Below are 19,839 nucleotides of genomic sequence, written 5' to 3'. Positions count from 1 at the left end.
TTAACTATTTTCCATAAAATCGAACTATGTGTAAAACACATGCTTTAAATGCGGATGAATGGAGTCAGATTCGATTTGTGTTGCTCTCAGACGCTGAAGAGGAGATGCTGCTGATGAACTCCTCCAACGGGCCTCTGGACCTGCTGATGAGTAACACCAGCTCTGTACCGATAGGGGGCGCCGTGGCGGTACCTAAAGACAGCTTCTCTAATGCTCTGACCAAGAACATGGTGGCCATGTTGGTGTGGCTGGCCCTCAGCATCATCAACAGCAGCATGGTGCACACCTTCCTACGGCACAGGTACACAACTCTCATGATGTTTGATGATTTCAACTGTGGACACGAGCAGCAGCACCTGACCAGAAAATCATCTCCTTTAGTTGGGTCCAGTGGTGCAGAGCTACAAAGATGATCTGATTCATTAATTGGTTGGTTTACAGACAATTATTATTCAGCAATAATCTGGGTGATATATTATTGTCTGCAAAACTACGACAGAGACTCTTGTTCCACTTTCCTCCGTCTCTACTCTTCAGTCTGACTCTCGAACACTCTGACCGAGCAGCAGGTTTTTATATTAATCAACACATCTGATAAACACACGCAGCCACAACCACGACTGGATTTATCTCAAGTTTTTCCCTTTTTTTTTTTTTTTTAACCATGTGACTTCTGTGTACCTCTGAGCACTTCAAAAACACAGGTGACCTGCGCTCTACAGTGCACCTGAACGCCTCCTCTGCTGAACATACTGCTGAAAACAGTTATTCAGTCTTCCACTTTGCTGCATGTTATTTCTGAAAAGAGTTATTGAATAATAAGCAGATTATTCCAGAATAATCCCCGTTAGTTGCAGCCTTGGTGTAAAGATGCATCCATCTCTCTCTGACTCCAGTGTCTTCTACGAGAACCCCCGCTACATCATGTTCATCTCCATGGTGATCAACGACGCCGTCCAGCTGACCCTGGTGACGGCGCTCTACGTGGTCAGCTACATCTTCAGGAAGATCCACGCCTCCGTCTGCTGCTTTCTGGTAAGTCCCTCCCATTTTCAGTCTATTTTGTAATAACATTTCATCCAACCGCCGTCCGCCGCCTTCAGATCATGACGGCGGTCTTCACCACCCGCTCCACCCCTCTCATCCTGGCCGGCATGGCCGTGGAGCGCTACATCGCCATCTGCTTCCCGCTGCACTACATCCAGATGTGCACCGTACCCCGCACCCTCCTCCTCATCGGCGTCATCCTCCTCCTCACCGCCGTCCCGCCCCTCACCGACCTCCTGGTCACCGTCGTCAAGGAGCCGCCCAGCTTCTTCCACGCCTCCATCTTCTGCGACCACTCGCTGCTGTTTCGCGACCGGTCCATCTACTACAAGAACTGCGTGTTCGACGGGATGTACCTGTCCTTCGTGGCGCTGACGCTGCTCTACACCTACTGCAAGATCATGCTGGTGGCGCGAGCCGCCTCCACCGGCCTGGCCTCGGTGCAGAGAGCCAGGAACACGGTGCTGCTTCACGGGGTGCAGGTGGGTGTCAGGAGGAGGAGCAACCGAGAAACTGAGAGCTGAGACGCAAAGGAGCTGAACGAACTTCAACACCGAGAACACAACGAAAACAAACGCAGCTATCGAGTCACACACATTATTTGGTATTTAATCAGTAAAAATGTCCACTAGCTTATTTAAGATACAAAATATAATAATGTCCGTCCATCTGAAAGAGTCAAGAAATTTAAATATCACCAGTTTTAACAAAATATAAGCTGCGTTTTTCTGCAGTAACACAGACTAAGAAAAATACAATAATTATTTTCATCAGCAGTTTATCCAACAATTTCTTTATCAACAAGTTAAATAATGACCTGGTCCATATGGTAGAAAACTGTGGAAACAGCACGTTAAACAGAAAATCCTTACATGTAACGAGGGGCAGGGGATTCTTGGCATTTTATTTTTATCAAACTGATTCATTGTTTTTTTTTACGATTAACTGAAATTTCTTTTTTTTTGTTGTTAATAAGTGTTTTTCAGTGATATAAATCCTGTCCTCCTCTGTTTGTTTGTTTGTTTGTTTGTTTGTTGCTCCAGCTGCTGCTGTGCATGCTGGCCTTTGTGGTTCCCTCCCTTCAGGCGGCGTTAATCTCCCTCTTCCCCCGCCTCAGCCTGGAGATCCGTTACATCTTCTTCCTGCTCGTCTACATCATCCCCCGGTTCCTGAGCCCCGTGATCTACGGGTTTCGGGACGAGCTGTTCAGGAAGTACTGGATCCGGCACTTGTCCTGTCAGAGTCACCGTGTCTGACCGGTGCTGCTGAAAGCGAACCCGCCGGTGAAGCGATCACACGAGGCGGACTAACGTCCACCCGACAGTCGGTCGGCTGCAGGTTCGGTGGGATGTGATTCACTCCCACTTCTTATTGCACTGTTGTATTTGTTTGCTGCATCGGACTGAAGAGTCAACGGTGTCATTTCTGTGTCCAGTGAATCACTGCTTATAGAAAGTCAGCTGTTATGCTGCATCAAAAACTAACAACATATTACAGATGACTTGAACATCTTGAGATATGTGCTTCCTCCTCTTCTGCCCGTTTCACAACCATCACCTGGACTATAGCGGAGTAAACAGCTCTGGACTCTGGACAGTAGCACCAGGAGCTGACAACAACAAAGTCAGACCAATAGAAAGACATATTCCTTCAGCGGGATGGAAACAGCTCACATTTGGAAAGTCTGAAGATGATCAAACTTGTTCCAGATTCTAGCTGCAGTCCCTGGTCTAAAACCACAGTTCAAATCTGCTAACATCGGCGACTTTACAGTTTCTGGACAACAAGACGAGGCTGTGAATTAGCCGACTCTGTATCAGGAGCCACATGGGGCCGAACAGCTGGTATTTTGTTGTTACTGCACAGCTGCTCCTGTTGCTTTTCTTCACAATGTTTACATGAAAGGATAACGGACTTCCTGCTGCTGCTTTTCTAATCCTGCATTTAGCACCATTTACTGGAAGGAGGAAGCTTTTAAAAAAGAAAAATATTTTTGAATCGTATTTCGTCTCAAGTTTATGTGCAGAGAAAAGAAACAGAAAACAATAAACAAACAAAATATCATAATCATAATAATAATAATAATAATTTCCAAAAGCCAAAGATGAACCGCCAAAAACTGCATTTCCTCACGTGGCCACACGTGTTGATTAATTGAAAAAGTAAGCAACAAGATTAATTAATAATGAAAATAATCCTTAGTTGCAACCCTATTTTTTTCATATTTCCGTGACAGCCATTAGTTAGAAGCTACTTTGCTTATTCAGATTAATAATACAATATCTAATCAACAAAACAAACACGTTAGGATGTGTTATCATGGGTTAAGATATGCAGCAGTATACAAAGAAGTAAATTACTTAAATTAACCTCACTGTCACCAGCTGCATCATAAATGTCCTTAATGCAAAAATGAGCCTATAATCAATTAATAATCATTCAGTTATTTTTGCAATTGGCCTTCTTGTTTTAACTAAATCTGTCAAAAACAAAGATAACAAAGCCATATTCAACTGTTATGTACACAAACAAACAGAAAAATTACATTTAAAAAGTTGAAAACTGTATTTCTGCTTTAAAAATAAACATAAAATACACATTACACATTCAAAACAGTTGAGTTTTCGGTGACTAATCGTTGAATGTTTAAAAGTATGTTTTGGGTACTTTAGGAACATTTTAATACTCCTAGTTTTGTACTGTGGTAGTCATTTTTGAACGCAGTACTACAGGGAGTACTTACAGTAGCCTGCAGAGGAGAAGTTGATCCTCTGGACCTGAAGTGTGGAGAATAAATCCTTTGAGAAAAAGTCTTCATGAGTCTTCAGCAGGAAAAACTCCTGTTTCCTGAGTCCGGCTGATAGCAACAGAAGCGGCTAACGGTCGGCTAACGGAGTAAACACACCAACATAATAACTGTTGACGAACTGAGTCGGGCGGAAGTAACAAATATCCTCTCCAAAAACAATCAAATAAAAAACAAAACCCTCCTGGCTGCAGACACTGTAGACACCGGCTGTTTATGAGGTGAACAGTAGCATTAGCTCCAGCTTTCCAATCAGATCCAGGTGCTTCCTGCTGCGTCTCTCTGGCAACAGAAGCGGAACCAATCAGGCGGGTCGAACGCAGTTTAAATTTCCCGCCTTTACTGAAAAGGGAGCACTCGATTTAAACGCCGGCGGGTCGAGGTATTTTATTAAATACTCCGGTAAAAAGGAGGACGTGGGGTGCCCGTCGGAAAAAACTAATTCAGTGGAAGCGGAAATATAAAGCAGGCTCAGTCTCTACAGGCGCAATATTCAAATAGTAGATGAACAGCTAATTTTCCAATAGTTTAACATATTTCAAGTAAAAAAAAAAATAGATGCTACTGACTAAATTTTGGGATGTTTTTAGGTGAAAAAAAAAAGTAATGATTTGGCAGATAGAAATAGAAAAGCAAGATTGGACAAGATGAAGTTGAGTTTGGTTCTTACAGATGATATAATATTTGTTTTAGGATTTATTCAGTAAATTTGTTTTTAAAAAGAGCTTTAAAAAGCACAAACAGATCAAACTCATGTGTCTGTGTCCAGGAACAGCCCTCTGAATCTGGCCGGGATGGCCGTTGAGCGTTCAGATCTTCACCGTCTCCTTTATCCCCGCCGTCGCAGACATCATCGTGGTCGATGCAGCAACTCTGTAGGGAACAAGGTGAGCCTGAAGGTTGGGCTCCAAACCTCCCAACCGGGGTTTCACTGACCGGCCGCAGGACACCAGACGGGTGCTTTGGCATGTTTTAGCCCAACGAGTTGGTACAAACTGAAAGAATGGACAGCGGTTACAATACACCTGCATGTATTTCCCTAAAACAGACGACGAGCTCTGAAGTCACAAGCCGTAGGATTCATTTGATAAACTGCAGTGTGGTTTAAACCAGCTTTTGCGAAAAGGTTCCAACATACTGACTGTTTACTGTCGGTGTCCCAGACGGCAGCTCAGAGAAAGAGGAAAAGGCTGCTTCAAAATCTTCTGTAGTTCCTCTGATTGTATTTTTAAATGATTCCAAACACACGGAAGGTTTAAATAAATACTAATGTTTCACAGAATGAGAGGACGGAAAGACACAACGCCGGGAACAGGAGGCTTCATGCAAACAAAAGTTAAGATATCCAAGTACAAGTCCCCAAAAAATGGATGATGTCCAAACGGGCAACCCAGAACGGCGACATCTAAAAAAACAAAAACTGTTGATAACCCAAAACTGATCAATATAAAGCAACAAAGGACTGACAGGAACAAAAAGCATCGAAACATGCAGAGGGAGAGGAGGACAAGGAGGGACAGATGAAACTAATCAGGGCGGGACAGGAAGTGAAGTAGCCTGAAACCCAGCGGGTGAGCGACTTTACAACGTCAAACAGGAAACACAAAAGCTCGGCTGAAATAAGGACGTAAAATCCAAACCATGACAAACACAGACATACATTCAGTCAGTTTAACCGTCTACATCAGAACCAGAACCAGAACCAGACCTTCTAGGAGGAAGAGACAGTTGTTGTTTTTTTTACTGTGTAAAAGCACTACGCAAGAAAAAGAAGTAAAAAAGAGGGAAAGGAAGGATGGGTCAAGATGTACAACCAGATTTTGGCCACTAGATGGCGCTGCGACCACAGACATGCAGGAGTGCAGCTTCCCAAGGTCCCACAAACACATACTGAACATCTTGTTGATTAATTAGATAAAAACTCACTTTGTGTGTGAAATTTCATCTGCAAGAAGAGAAAAGGAAAAGAAAGACGTTTTATTATTGATGAAGGAGATTCCTTTTGTTATTTATACCAGCTGAATTATATAGAAACACAGAAGACATGCAAGCATTAGAAACACTGTGCAATTGACTTTTTTTCCTAATTATTTGAACAATGAACGGTCACTATATTGTTTTCTATTAAAAAATTGTTGTTTTGTTTATAGTTCATATGTTTGTGTGCCATGTAATCCCATGTGGGATGAACTATTTTAATAGCCTGACACAGAAAATAAATGAAACAACGCATTCATATTTTATTAAATCAATGGGAGCTGCATTGTTGCAGCAGCAGAGGAAGTGTTTCTGCTCTGGAAAGTTTATCTTAATGAGAATAAATGTGACGTCAGCTGTATACGTTACTGCAGTGTAAAATGTCTCTGGGGATGTCAGAGGCATATTACAGTAATTTAAGAGTTCATTACAGGAACACCAGAGATGTTGTTCTGTCTCCCAGGTGTGAGATAGAAAGACTATTACAACGGCGCCACAGTAAACAGAAAAATTAGGAACCATAAAACCACTTAAATATGATTGCTGAGTCCCTCTGCAGATACAGAAACAACTTTACAAAGAGCTCCGTCATCAAACTCCCTCTGAATTAACCACTGAGTGCCGCAAACGCATCATAAACACACAAACTCTCTGATGGCACTTCCTGTTCCAGAGATCCGAAACCGTTCCGGAATGTGACGGAAAGAGCCGAAGACTCCCTCCGAGCGAGGAGACGGACGAGTCGCGGTTCAGATGGAGGGAGCCCGGCAGCCCGCTGCGGACTCTGCTCCCTCCTCCTAACAGGTTGTTGTTGGAGGCAGAAGGAAGGTTGTCCTTCAGGGGTTTTGGGGTTTTGGGGTTTTTGTTTTTAGTAAAAGGAGCTCGCGGTCTTTTTTTTCCGACTCGTTTTTGTCTCTTTCATCTGCGGAAGTTTAAACTTCTCAAAACGCATCATGGGGTGAATGAGACGCGCGAGGAGGAGGATGCTGATCCGGTGATGAAGGAGGGTCGTGACACGGTAAGTCGCAATGAAACGTATCACACGTCACTGCCACCATAAAGACTTTATTAATCCTTTAACTTGAAGTTGTGTGGTTTCACCTGCTGGGACTCTTCATCCTCTGGTTCTCTTCATCGTTTTTCCGCCGCTGTGGTTTCGAGCAGCTGTTCTGAATTATAGATCAGCTTTATTTCAGTGTGCAACCTGCGGGACCCCTGAGAGCCCAGCGGGGGGCCCGTCGTGTTGTTACACACCCTGACCGACCTCTGCTATACTACTCACTTTAATGTTTGTTTGGTGCCTGATTAAAAACGAATTAAAGTTCATATTAATGAAGAATAACACACATTTGTGGTACATTTCTGTACTCCAACATGTAACCTATTATGGGCTGTTTCGCTACGTTAGCAACACCGTGTAGCCAGTGAGCAACAGCATATTTAATTTTTTTATTACTACTGTGATATTAATAGTCCTGTTCTGTGATTTTGAAGGATAATTTTCACCTTCAAATGTAGAATCAGTTTGTACATTTATGGAAAGAAATCCAAACAGAGCTGTCAGTGAATCTCTCCAGAACAGACAGTAAACAGTCCGAATGTCTTTCAAATAAATAAATAAAATCAACCTCAACTGAATTTTTGACCTTTGGGAACAATATGAAATTTTTGCTTCGTCACAATTGACTAAACTATATGTTCATATTCATTCATATTAACTTAGTATAAAGTAAAAAAAAAAAAAACATAAAGACACAAGACAAAAACAAAAAAGATGAAAACAACTACAAAGTAACAGAAAAAGAAGAAACAAGATGTTAAGACAACCAGAGTGTTTTATTTTACTAAGATATATCATTAATATTTGACCATAATCACTTTGTAGCAGCAGTCAATGATTTAGCAGCTGAATTAAAGTAGTTAAATACTGTTGGGTGTTTCAGTCTATAATATTATTATTGATACAGAAAGCATTGACATTAAAAGTGAAGTATTTCCCTCTGAAATGTGTAGTAGAAGTATAAAAGAGCATAAAATAGAAATCTACTGGGAGCAAGAGTTTGTCAAACTTTACTTAAAAGTAACACTTGAGTAAATTTACTTGGTTTCTATCCAACATTGACCTGCTTCCTCCAAACACGCCCTCCACCCACCTCAGATTTAACACACACACAGATGAAGATGGATTTCATCCTGTGGACATAAATCACCGAGCTGAGCAGAAAAAAAAAACTGGATTAAAACAGCAGCAGGAAGCGAGAGGGAGATATTCAAGAGCAGATGAAGTCAGAGTGCCGCGGTTAAAAACACCATTAAGTCGACACAACGTCCGCGATTCCTCGGCTCCATTTCCTACCTTCTGCAATCAGAGACCGAGTAACATCATTACATCACATTACACCCACCCTTTACCTGCAGCGAGCCACTTACTGCAGCCTCAGAGAGGACGGGAGCCCTCGCTGCTGTTCGGAGGCATCACTGATCAGGAAGAAAGAAAAAGCAGGAATATTAATCACATGATAAACGAATGGCAGAATATTCAATCTGGTGCCATAAAAACAGGAAGTAGCCTCAACATACTTCTTCTGGGAAATATTAGAAATTTATCAAATAAAAAAGGAGCCTCTGATCTCAGCAGGTGCGTAAAACCAACATCTACCGTCCCGGAAACTTCACCTGTTGCTAAGAGATATTAAATCAACAGAGCTGGATTGAATTGTGTTTTCCTGGCAGTTATATTAATATTCTAGTATTTCAGGAGGCCTCTGAAAACGTCACCATACGTTTTTTTCCCACACTTTCAGAGTTTGATGTGAACTTTATACTCGTGTGCTGCGTGATTTCATTGTGTAGTTTTTTTTTTATTGTGAAAGTGTTGTGCAGCATGTGGGTGTTTGGACAGTAAACGAGCATGTGTGGGAGTCGCTTTCTGTTTGGGCTGCATCTATGTGGGTTTTTTAATACTTGATCACATGCAGAAAGTTGCTTACGACCTGTTAGTGTTGATTTGAGTGAAATTTAATGGATACACGTTGAGATTCACTCAGTGAAGATTTAAAATCCATTAAAAGCTTTTTGGCTCTGAACCAATGAGCGTCCTGATTTGTCAGGTACATCAAATTAGTGTCTGGCCGTCTGCATTTGGCCGAGTGGCTGGAACTAAAGTGCCTATATAAAAAAATAAATAATTTAATAAAATGGAAATTCCTCCTCAGCAGAAATCCTTTCCATGGGGTCTTTTTTTAAAGATCGCTGACTCAGCTTTAAAAAAAAAAAAAAAGAAGAAAGGGGAGCAAAAGAGACAACAAGGTCTAATTCACACGTTGGCAGTGATTCAAAAAGTTCCAGTAAAGCTTCATGTTCAAGGTCAAAATGTTGAAAACTCAAATTGAAATGAGCTTTAAGGACGAGGCTGATGTTATTCTGTCAACAAATCCCACAGAAAGACTCAAACAACATCTATTCTCTGGGTATAACAGTGAGCACAGACACGGACACTTTTACGTCTCCGTTATTCATTTTGCGTGTTTTTCCCCACAGGCTGTTTCTAAAAGAGTTTGTAGCTTCAGGTCTGTAAAACGGTTCCGATCCAGAAGTGTCTTCAGCTGCAATACCAGCGAGTGCCACTAGAGGTCGGCTCCAAAAAGCCTCCGGCTCCATAGACTCCCATTCAACTTCTCTCATCAAATCCAAAGTGAATAAAATGTAAATTAAATTAAATAGGATGATTTAATTACGTAACATAAATAAACGTGTGTGAAGAATAAATGTGTGACATGACACAAAGTTTGAATGATCTGTCGTAGAAGATTGTGTTTCACGTCAGTCGGTATCACTCCTCACGAGCAGACTGTGGACGTAAAGCTGCTGTCGTGTAACCGAATCCTCACGAGGGAGATCACGTGTCCTCAGAAAAATCATACGTCGATAAAGAGGCGGCCTGAAAAAAAATAAGGTTGAGGTTTAGAAACATGTCGTCGTTGCAGTAGAGCAGCAGAGAGGATTTTTTTTTTTTTTCATATTTCATACACTTCCTTCGTCTCTGCTGACTCGGCAGTTCTAACCATGGTGAAGGAGGAAGTCTCCGGCTGGGTCCGCCAGGACTCCGACGAGGGTCTGGTCCACGTGAACGTGGGCGGTCTGAAGAGGAGCGTCTGCTGCAGCACGCTGAAGAAGTTCCCCGACACCCGGCTGGGGAAGCTGCTGGCCTGCGACTCGGAGGAGGACATCCTGCAGGTGGGTCGGCTGCCCGTCACTTCCTCAGCTCACTTCCTTCTCCGTTCTCCTTCCTCCGTTCGTCTTCTTCCTCCCGCAGGTGTGCGACGACTACGACGTGCAGGAGAAGGAGTTTTATTTCGACAGGAACCCGGGTCTGTTCCCGTACGTCCTCCACTTCTACCAGACGGGCAAACTGCACATCATGGAGGAGCTGTGCGTCTTCAGCTTCAGGTTAGAGACACATCTTCTTGCCAAACAGAGAAACTTTCCATCTTCAGCCGAGCGTTCAGGGCGCGAGTCACCTGGAGGCAGACGAGCTTCTAAACCCCGAAAGTTGCTTTAAATAAAAGGCCAAAATGGAGAAAATCCTTCACATGGAGGACTTCCTGTTTGCCGGTTGCTTTTTCTCAAGTTTGAAAGCCGCAAACAGTGAAAAGATTTTAGTGAAGGATTTTAGTCCGAGTTTGGTGGGGTGGTCCCTCTCCACTTTCCATTTTTCCTCCACTAATTTAAAGCCCTATTAGACTGTAGCCGGTTCCCAAACTAACTTTGATTTGGCGTCTGCTTCCCACCCAGTCAGGAAATCGAGTACTGGGGCATCAACGAGTTCTTCCTGGACAGTTGCTGTAGTTACCGTTACCACGACCGCAAGCTGGAGGGCAGCCGGCACCGCAGCTGGGACGACGACAGCGACGTCAGCAGCATCGACACGTCGGTGGACGAGATATCGGACTTAAAGAGGTGAACGAATCGAGTCGTGCCCCCCCCCGTCTCTTCCTATCTAAACTCCTCCTCTTCCTCTGTCCTCCCAGGGACATGATGCACTTCCAGGAGGTGCGTTACGGGAACATCAGGAAGTGTCTGTGGCTGACGCTGGAGAACCCGGGGTACTCCGTCCCCAGCAAGCTCTTCAGCCTGCTCTCCATCGGGGTGGTGCTCACGTCCATCACCACCATGTGCATCAACAGCATCCCGGAGTATCAGGTCGGTACGGAGAGCTCAAACACAACGAGGACGGGTATCATGGGTACCACAGGTACCACAGGTACCACGGGTACTGCGGGTACCTTGGGTATCACGGGTACTGTGGGTACTGCGGGTACTGTGGGTACTGTGGGTACTGCGGGTACTGTGGATACTGTGGGTACTGTGGGTACTGCGGGTACTGCGGGTACTGTGGGTACTGTGGGTACTGTGGATACTGTGGGTACTGCGGGTACTGTGGGTACTGCGGGTTCATCGGCCACAAATAAAACACAAAGCAACAGACCGAGTGAAGATCAGTAACTTGTGTCTGCTGTGGGGTCAAATTACTGCTTCTGTCAAAGGAGTCTGGTGTCTTTGAGGAGAGCGACATCACGTCTGATTGGGTTCTTCCAGGTGGATGAAGTACATTTTGTTGCTGATCCTCTTTTGGACTCTTTAGGAACATCATTTATTATCGTCCCCCGTCTGTCTGAGAAATGATGGTGAGAACAATCTTCTCCTAAATCTGTGTCCTGTCAGACGTTGGACTCTGACGGGAAGCTGCTGGAGGACCCGACCATGCAGGCGCTGGAGGTGTTCTGCACCTGCTGGTTCACCTTCGAGGTGAGGAGATCAAAAACAACAAAACGAAGCTCTCTTCTGCACGCCGACAGATTTGAGAGACGCTGAGTGTGTTTGATCTCTCCGAGGTCGTGACGAGGCTGCTGCTCGCCCCGAACACCAGGAAGTTCTTCCGTCACCCTCTGAACATCATCGACATGGTGACCGTGGTTCCCATCTACATCACGCTGCTCTTCGACCTGATGGTGGGCTCCGAGTCCGACCCGGGCGTCCTGGGACGGCTCATCCAGGTGGGAGGGGACGTCAGAAACCGACCGAAGTCCGAACGGCACGATATTTAGAAGCAGAGATCTGAATCTGTGGCTGCGCTTCTCTCAGGTGTTCAGGCTGATGCGGATCTTCAGAGTCCTGAAGTTGGCTCGACACTCGACGGGTCTGCGCTCGCTGGGGGCGACGCTTCGGGTGAGTCTCGTGTTTTAACATTTATAAATACATATAGATTCAGTTGTTTGTTGTCACGTCACCTTCATGTGCGGTTGTTTGTTTCAGGAGATTCATAAAGTTCCTGAAAGTTTTCAGCCTCATGAAGCTGCAGAAATAAAACGTGGAGCTTTTTTTTGAATAAACAAGCTGAATCTTTGTTTTTCATTGTGTTTGTCGCCGCGGTGTTTAGTGGATCCGAAGGGAAATAACGACGGGAACAATACAAATAAAACGGAGCTGCTCATGAACTCCACAGGGGGCCTTTAAGTCTCTTCCTTGTTTTTCCTCCAAGTTGCACAACATCGAGCAACGTTTTTCTCGTCTCCGGCCTCCTTTGTATCGTGAGGATGTTCCAGTCGTGCGTCGAGACGGTTTCTAACTCGCTGTCCTCCGTCTGCAGCACAGTTACCGTGAGGTCGGCATCCTGCTGCTCTACCTGGCCGTCGGCGTGTCCGTCTTCTCCGGGATGGCTTACACCGCCGAGTACGAAGAGGTGAAGTTTGAACCGTGTCTGTCTGACGGTTCCTGAAGGAAGCGCAGCGCAGCGATGCACCCGGAGCAGCAGGAAGCAGCGACCTCCACGAGGAAGTATTCAGAGTCGCCTCTTCATCATCATCATCATCATCATCATCACTGAGTTCCACACGTTACCGTGACCGTATATTATCCTGCAGCTCCGGGTGCATCGCTGCGCTGCGTTCAGCAGGAACTGTGTTACTTCTCCTGGTACGGCGTGGTGTTGGTTTGAATATGTTGTACAGTGTGACCGTGTGTTTTCAGGACGTGGGTCTGGACACCATCCCGGCCTGCTGGTGGTGGGGGACGGTCAGCATGACCACGGTGGGCTACGGGGACGTGGTGCCCGTCACGGTGGCCGGGAAGCTGGCGGCCAGCGGCTGCATCCTGGGCGGCACCCTGGTGGTGGCGCTGCCCATCACCATCATCTTCAACAAGTTCTCCCACTTCTACCGGAGACAGAAAGCTCTGGAGGCGTCGGTGAGGAACAACAACAACAACAACAACAACTGCGGGAAGGCGAGGATGAGCTGCGAGAGCGAGCCGGACGGGGACTACGAGGACGAGGGGTCGGACGTGGACAGCTGTTGCCTGGACGACGACGACATCGAGGAGGACGACGTGGACTACGAGGACGACGGAGGCGTGATCAACTACAGCTACGTGGAGCATCCGTCCTACGCGTCAATCATGAGGATGAAGGAGACGCGTCAGCTGTGACGACTCGGCCGAACGAACCCGGAGAGGCTCGACGTTCGGACCGGGCCGGAGACGACCGGACGGGGGTCGGACCGTCGGGGGGGAGTCGGACCATTGGGGGTCGGACCGTCGGGGGGGAGTTGGACCGTCGGGGGGGAGTTGGACCGGTTGGTCGGACCGTCGGGGGGGAGTTGGACCGTCGGGGGGGGAGTTGGACCGTCGGGGGGGAGTTGGACCGTCGGGGGGGAGTTGGACCGGTTGGTCGGACCGGAACACTTGTGCTTCCATTAGAACACATGGTACTGTAGTTTCTTCATTCAACGTGCATGTCGGCGGTTTTCAGGAAAATACATGAAGTCCAAAGTGAACATAAAAATCTGCAGAAATGTGATCTGGACTGAAAGAAGCAGCATGAACACGTGTGACATTAAAACAAATCCAAAACTATGACGACAGACTGAATGTTGCTTCAGATCAAACATGCTTCCGTCACTGGAGGAGAAATAATAATCCGATCTTTTTACACTTGCTGCTGCTTTGGTTTGATAAACTGAAATCTCTTCAGCATCACAGCTGATTGATTTACATTTCACCAGAAAAACTAAATCCGGCGTGTTTCAACCCGAGAGGTCAAAGTTCAGAGAAACGATCCTTCAACTACCGACTTCATCACATCTCCAAACCTTCGTTCTGAAAGACGAGCAGGAAGGAAACTTTTAGGAACGACATTAAGACGCTTCGCAGCTCAGCTCAAGTTTCATTTAATGGACCGTCGATGATTCTTCAACAGGAGACAAGACGATGCCGACAGAGTTCAGATATCTGTCAGAGAGGACGGAGAGAGGACGGAGAGAAGACGCAGAGAAGATGGAGAGAGGACAAAGAGAGGACGGAGAGAGGACGGAGAGAGGACAAAGAGAGGACGGAGAGAGGACAAAGAGAGGACGGAGAGAAGACGGAGAGAGGACGAAGAGAGGACGAAGAGAGGACGAAGAGAGGACGGAGAGAGGACGAAGAGAGGACGGAGAGAGGACGAGCAGGTTGAAAACATCTTTCATGTTCTTAAATATTCAGTTAAAGATTCTGATTTTCAGCTGAAGAACCTCAAAGATGCACGAAGACACTTTTTACCAAATCACAAGAAATCTGTCGTCTTAAAATGAAACGTCACACACACACACACACACACTCACACACACACTCACACACACACACACTCACACACACTCACACACTCACACACACACACACACACACACACTCACACACACACTCACACACACACACACTCACACACACACACACACTCACACACACACACACACACACACACACACACACACTCACACACACACACACACACACACTCACTCACTCACACACTCACTCACTCACACACACACACACACTCACTCACACACACACACACTCACACACACACACACACACACACACACACACACACACTCACACACACACACACACACACACACACACACACACTCACACACACACACACACACACACACACACACACACACACACTCACACACACACACACACACACACACACTCACACACACTCACACACACACACACACACACACACACACACACACACACACACTCACACACACACACACACACACACACACTCACACACACTCACACACACACACACACACACACACACGGCTGATTAAAGATTAATTTGTTATTTTCTGCCTGAACTCGAGACGAAACAATAAAAAGAGAACGAGTCTGAGAAGTTTCCGTTTGTGACGATCTGATTGGACGAGGACACTTTTAGAAAGTCGAGACGACAGCGAGTTCGGTCGCGGCGTCCTCCAGACGAAGACGATGATGAAGGAGACTGAGGAAGAATCAACTGAAACACGTCTGATAATTAACATTGATAAAGAAATTTAAGACAAAACAAAGAAAATACCGGGAAACTTCTAAATATCAAATAATAAAACTATATGGACAAAAACAACAAAACACAGAGACGAGCGTGTCCTTAGTTTTTATTGTTTTCTTTATTCGAGAAGCAAAAACAAAAAACAAATACATAAACCAGAAACCGCTGATCTCAAACATGCTGCAGTCTTTAAGGCAGAAACATTCAGAAACCGACTCAGACACCAGAAAAGAAATGAAACAAGGCGGAGATCATTTCTGAAATATCAAAAAGACAAAAACATTTTCTCTCCAATTCACCAAACAAACATCCCAAAAAGATGAACTCAAATAAATCGTTGAATTTGACACGTTAACAGTTTCAACATAAAATAAAGTGAATCCATCCGCTGCTCGTTTCATCAGGATTATAACTGGAACTGATTCTCATTAAATAAACGCAGCTGCTGAAATATTAATGAATCTCAATTCTTTACCTGGAAGTGAATAAATTAAATCACAGCAACATCGTAGTCTGGAAACGTCATATTTACCAAATTATAACTTTTCACACGCACGCAAAAAAAAAAGAAAAAAAAAAGAATGCAGTTTGGGGAACAGAAAAGAAGTTTTTTAATTGTCTAATGACTTTAAAAACTCCTGCAGAGGTTTGTTTCAGGCTCGTTGATCATCAGAAAGTTCAGTTATGAAAAGTGTTTCAAAGTCACTTTGTTAAATAAAAACAAACAGTTGAGTTTCTGTCTCTGTTCTCCAGTGGCTTCGACTTTAATCCTGCGCTTTTCATATTCTCCCTTTTTAAAGTGAACAAAACCAGTTTTTAATCACTCAAAACAACAACAACAACAACAACAACAACAGTGCATCGACAGAAGAATCCCTTTAGCTTCGTTTGTAACGCGTTAAAATAAAAACAGAATCCAGCAGTCGGTTGATCGACACGTTGAGCAATAAACTGATTTAGATATTTGAAACTGAGCGTTGAACTCGTCAGATGAATCCTGATCGTATATTTACAGACGTGAGAGTATCTACAGCAAAGAGTTATTTTACAGCCCTGAGGAGGTTTGGTGACCTGAGAAGATCGTTTTCCTTCCGAACGACTAAAAACCTTCGTAGAAAAATAGAAACCGTGTTTATTTGTGTTTATTTGTGTTTATTTGTGTTTATTTGTGCTTTGTCGTCTCTGTCTCGGAGGAATGTTCGAAGTTGGTTCAGTTTTTGTAAATTTCAGGACGTCGTCGTTAAAATCTGAAGTAGAACGAGATGCTGGAAATAAAAATCCAAACTAAACACCAATAAAGGGCAACGATGGTTAAACGAGGGTTCAAATCTCATCGTCCCGTTTCAGAAATCGATCTGACGTTCAGATGAAAGTTTGTTTTCACCTCGTCGGTAAAACGTTACGAAACAAATCAGAAAACTGGAAACAAAACCTTTAAATGACCCGTTTATCATTTCTAAACGATGAATCAACGCTTTCTAACAGACTATCAGGATGTTAGTTATTAAGATAAGACTCTGAGGTGTGTTTATAAAAATATGTATCTGATAGGAGACGTTGTGATTGTTTACAAACGGTGAATAACTAATAACATCCTGAAATGTTCCTTTATAGTGAGCCAGAAAAATATCTATTAAACTTTGATTTAATGCTCGAGGGGAGTTCATATCTTGTTTTTAATTCAGTTGATCATCTTGTGGTCGATCAGATTCATCAGGTTGGAGTCACAAACAAACAAACAAACAAACAAACAAACAAACAAACAAAAGGATTTCTGACATTTCAAGAACAATATTTTCCCTTGTTGATAATCTGGATTGTGAATAATTCTGATTGGTCTTGTTGTATAACTAATGGTGATAGTAACCATGACGACAGCGTAATAATATAAAGTGAAGGTCTGATCGCCACCAGCTGCCGTTTCCTACGTAACAGAGTTGTTTGTACATTCAGCACCGAGTGGCGAAATACAGAAAACGTACGAATACGTACCGGAAAAAAAACAAAAAAACAACGTGAAAAGAAAAAGCTCCGAACTGTAGAGACGAGAATAAATCCGTCGCCTCGTCGGTGTCTCGCTGCGCTTTAATGCGCCGGAACAAACCGATCGGTTACGTCGTGTTTTCTCATCGTTTTCTATCTTTTCAGTCTGAAGAAGTTCAGAAACGGCAGGAAACACGTGACGAAGAAACGAACGAGTACCGAAACAACCGGCGGATGAAACGAAGCTGAAGCCGCGTCACGTGATCAAAGTAACAAAACAACAAAAAACAACAAATAAACTTTCACTGCTCGTGAAGAAACTCGTGAATCCAGCTCAAGAAACGTTCGGCTGTTTGGACGTTCGTCCGCTTCTACGAACTCGGCAGTTTCACATCCGGAGTCGGTTTTGAACGTCACGTCGTCTCGTGGTCGGTTCGTTACCATAGCAACCCGCTCGCGCCCTCGGCGACGTCGCGGCCTCAGAAGTTCTGCTGCCGGCGCTTCTTGGCCTCGATGGCGTCCATGATGGGCTGCCGCTTGGTCTGGTAGCGCTGCCGGATCTCCTCGATCTCCTGCTCCATCTGAGGGTCGAGGGAGGCGAGCCGGAGGCGCAGCTCCTCCGCCGACCACGAGTTCACCTGAAGGAGGAAACAGAGCCGCCGTTATCCGTCTGGACAAACGCTGACGAGCACGTCGCTCATTTTGAAAAAATAAAACCTTCACGAAGTCGGAGCGGAGACGTCCCGCCTCGACGAGGCGCTGGTTCGTCTTTAAACGTCGATGTGTTCTCGTGAAGATCTGCTGACTCAACGATCGATAAACCGTTCTCGGGAAAATCTTTTCAAACATGTCGGCCGTGACAGCAGCAGGTGCTTGATGAGCAGATCTATTTTTAGCAGCTTTCAGCGGCTCCATCTATTGATGTTTGTCGGCTCCGGATCGGGACTCGGTCCGGCTTCAGTTTCCCCCCGAGGACTCCTGCTCAGCGTTTTACCAGCAGCACGATCGATGCAGCTGAAATAACAGCAGCGACGTCCTGGTGGACGGGACGGGTCACCGGGACCGGGGACGGGTCACCGGGACCAGGGGACGGGTCACAGGGACGGGACGGATCACCGGGACCAGGGGATGGGACGGATCACCGGGACCAGGGGACAGGGAAGGGGCACCGGGACCAGGGGACGGGTCACCGGGACCAGGGGACGGGTCACCGGGACCAGGGGACGGGTCACAGGGACGGGACGGATCACCGGGACCAGGGGACAGGGAAGGGGCACCGGGACCAGGGGACGGGGACGGTCCTCCAACCCGACCCAGAAGATACGACCCTCTTTTATATTCAGTCTTTGAAAATCTAAACTTTGTTGATTTCAACAAAACTAAAAGCTGAATGATTTCTAGTTGAAGTTCAGGTTGTGTTGAAGTTCTGAAGGAAACCAAACACACTTTAATTTCATTGAACTTCCTGTCAGAGACGGTTTATTCTAAATAAACAACAGCAGCAGGAGGAATCAGAGTCAACTATCTGGAGGACAGAAGGAGGAGATCTGCTCCTCCTCATTAATGGAGGCGAGTTCTCCTCCAACTGGACAACAAACATACAAACGTAAATATTAAAGCTTCAAAACACAACTATCAGGACACAAATAACAACAAGCACAACAACATGAAACCTGCAACCACAAACCGACTCAACAAACATCTGAAGACAGAAATAGCAGCGACGAGGATCTAAAATTAAACGCCGTCAAAGACCCCGAAAGAAATCATCTTTAATCCTGAACAGAAGAATAAATCCCCGAGTGGATTCATGTCTCCGAGTTTCTGACGAGTCGGATGTTTCTGCATCAGACGTGCGGATTATAAAAAAAAAAAGCTAATTTACTTTCCTGAGCTGTGAGATTTAAAAGTTATTTTAAAGAGAATAAAAAAAAAAAACAAGATCTGCAGCAGAACAATTACTGCAAAGTAATTAGTGATTTCAGACTCTTTATAATTTGATTATTATTTATGACTCTTTTAATTCCTCAGAAGTTCTGTGAAGGTTTTCAGATGTTTCATCCAACCGACTTCTTTTAGTTTCCTGAAGACGTTTCAGCTCTCTGACTGACAGCAATCGTTTCTAAACAGGGTTGTTGTGTTTGACTGAAAACACTGAAATCAGCTGATGTTCGAAAAAACCATGAAAAAACACAAAGCAGCTTTTATTTAATTTTGAAACAAACATCATAATAACGCTGCTTCCTGTTTTAAACAGTCTCTGGAGGGACTTTCATTTGACAGACGATCGTCTCACTGAAGACGATGTGTGTGTGTTGTGTGTGTGTGTGTGTGTGTGTGTGTGTGTGTGTGTGTGTGTGTGTGTGTGTGTGTGTGTGTGAGAGAGACAACTAGTAAATCTGACACAACGAGCAGCGACTGAAGATGACGTCGTCGTTGCTGTCGGAGACGCAGCGAACACTTAACGACCAGAGAGAGAGAGAGGGGAGAGGGAGAGGGAGGGAGGGAGAGAGAGGGAGAGAGAGAGAGGAGGGAGAGGGGGAGGGAGAGGGGGAGAGAGGGAGGGAGAGGGGGAGGGAGAGGGGGAGAGAGAGGGAGGGAGAGAGAGAGAGGGAGCGAGAGAGAGGGAGAGGGAGAGAGA

At 45.1% G+C, this 19,839-nt stretch overlaps 3 protein-coding genes across 3 annotated transcripts in view; 2 read left to right on the top strand and 1 right to left on the bottom strand.

Annotated features, from left to right (window-relative positions):
* The first annotated feature begins 200 nt into the window (after positions 1-200).
* LOC138210405 (odorant receptor 131-2-like) lies at positions 201-2,303 on the top strand. The gene is made up of 4 exons (XM_069169535.1): positions 201-301; positions 897-1,035; positions 1,104-1,529; positions 2,091-2,303. Exons 1-4 carry the CDS (start codon positions 228-230, stop codon positions 2,301-2,303), a joined length of 852 nt encoding a protein of 283 aa, XP_069025636.1. The 5' UTR covers positions 201-227.
* Positions 2,304-6,567: 4,264 nt separating this feature from the next.
* LOC138210431 (potassium voltage-gated channel subfamily S member 2) lies at positions 6,568-13,388 on the top strand. Its single transcript, XM_069169589.1, has 10 exons — positions 6,568-6,848; positions 9,888-10,066; positions 10,146-10,279; positions 10,625-10,789; positions 10,861-11,032; positions 11,555-11,638; positions 11,725-11,886; positions 11,975-12,058; positions 12,480-12,572; positions 12,860-13,388. Exons 2-10 carry the CDS (start codon positions 9,896-9,898, stop codon positions 13,313-13,315), a joined length of 1,521 nt encoding a protein of 506 aa, XP_069025690.1. The 5' UTR covers positions 6,568-6,848; positions 9,888-9,895; the 3' UTR covers positions 13,316-13,388.
* Positions 13,389-15,314: 1,926 nt separating this feature from the next.
* The window catches only part of LOC138210432 (serine/threonine-protein kinase 3/4-like), a 20,662-nt gene continuing 16,137 nt past the window's right edge, over positions 15,315-19,839 (bottom strand). The window contains exon 11 of the mRNA XM_069169591.1: positions 15,315-17,836. Within this exon, the coding sequence (XP_069025692.1) occupies positions 17,678-17,836 (159 nt within the window). The 3' untranslated portion in view covers positions 15,315-17,677. The remainder of the gene's footprint in view (positions 17,837-19,839) is intronic.

This window comes from Embiotoca jacksoni, unplaced genomic scaffold (assembly GCF_022577435.1).
Source record: "Embiotoca jacksoni isolate LCO1_2020_lvr unplaced genomic scaffold, fEmbJac1.0.p SCAF_46, whole genome shotgun sequence".
NCBI lineage: Eukaryota > Metazoa > Chordata > Actinopteri > Embiotocidae > Embiotoca > Embiotoca jacksoni.
This window is presented reverse-complemented; position numbering and strand designations above follow the sequence as displayed.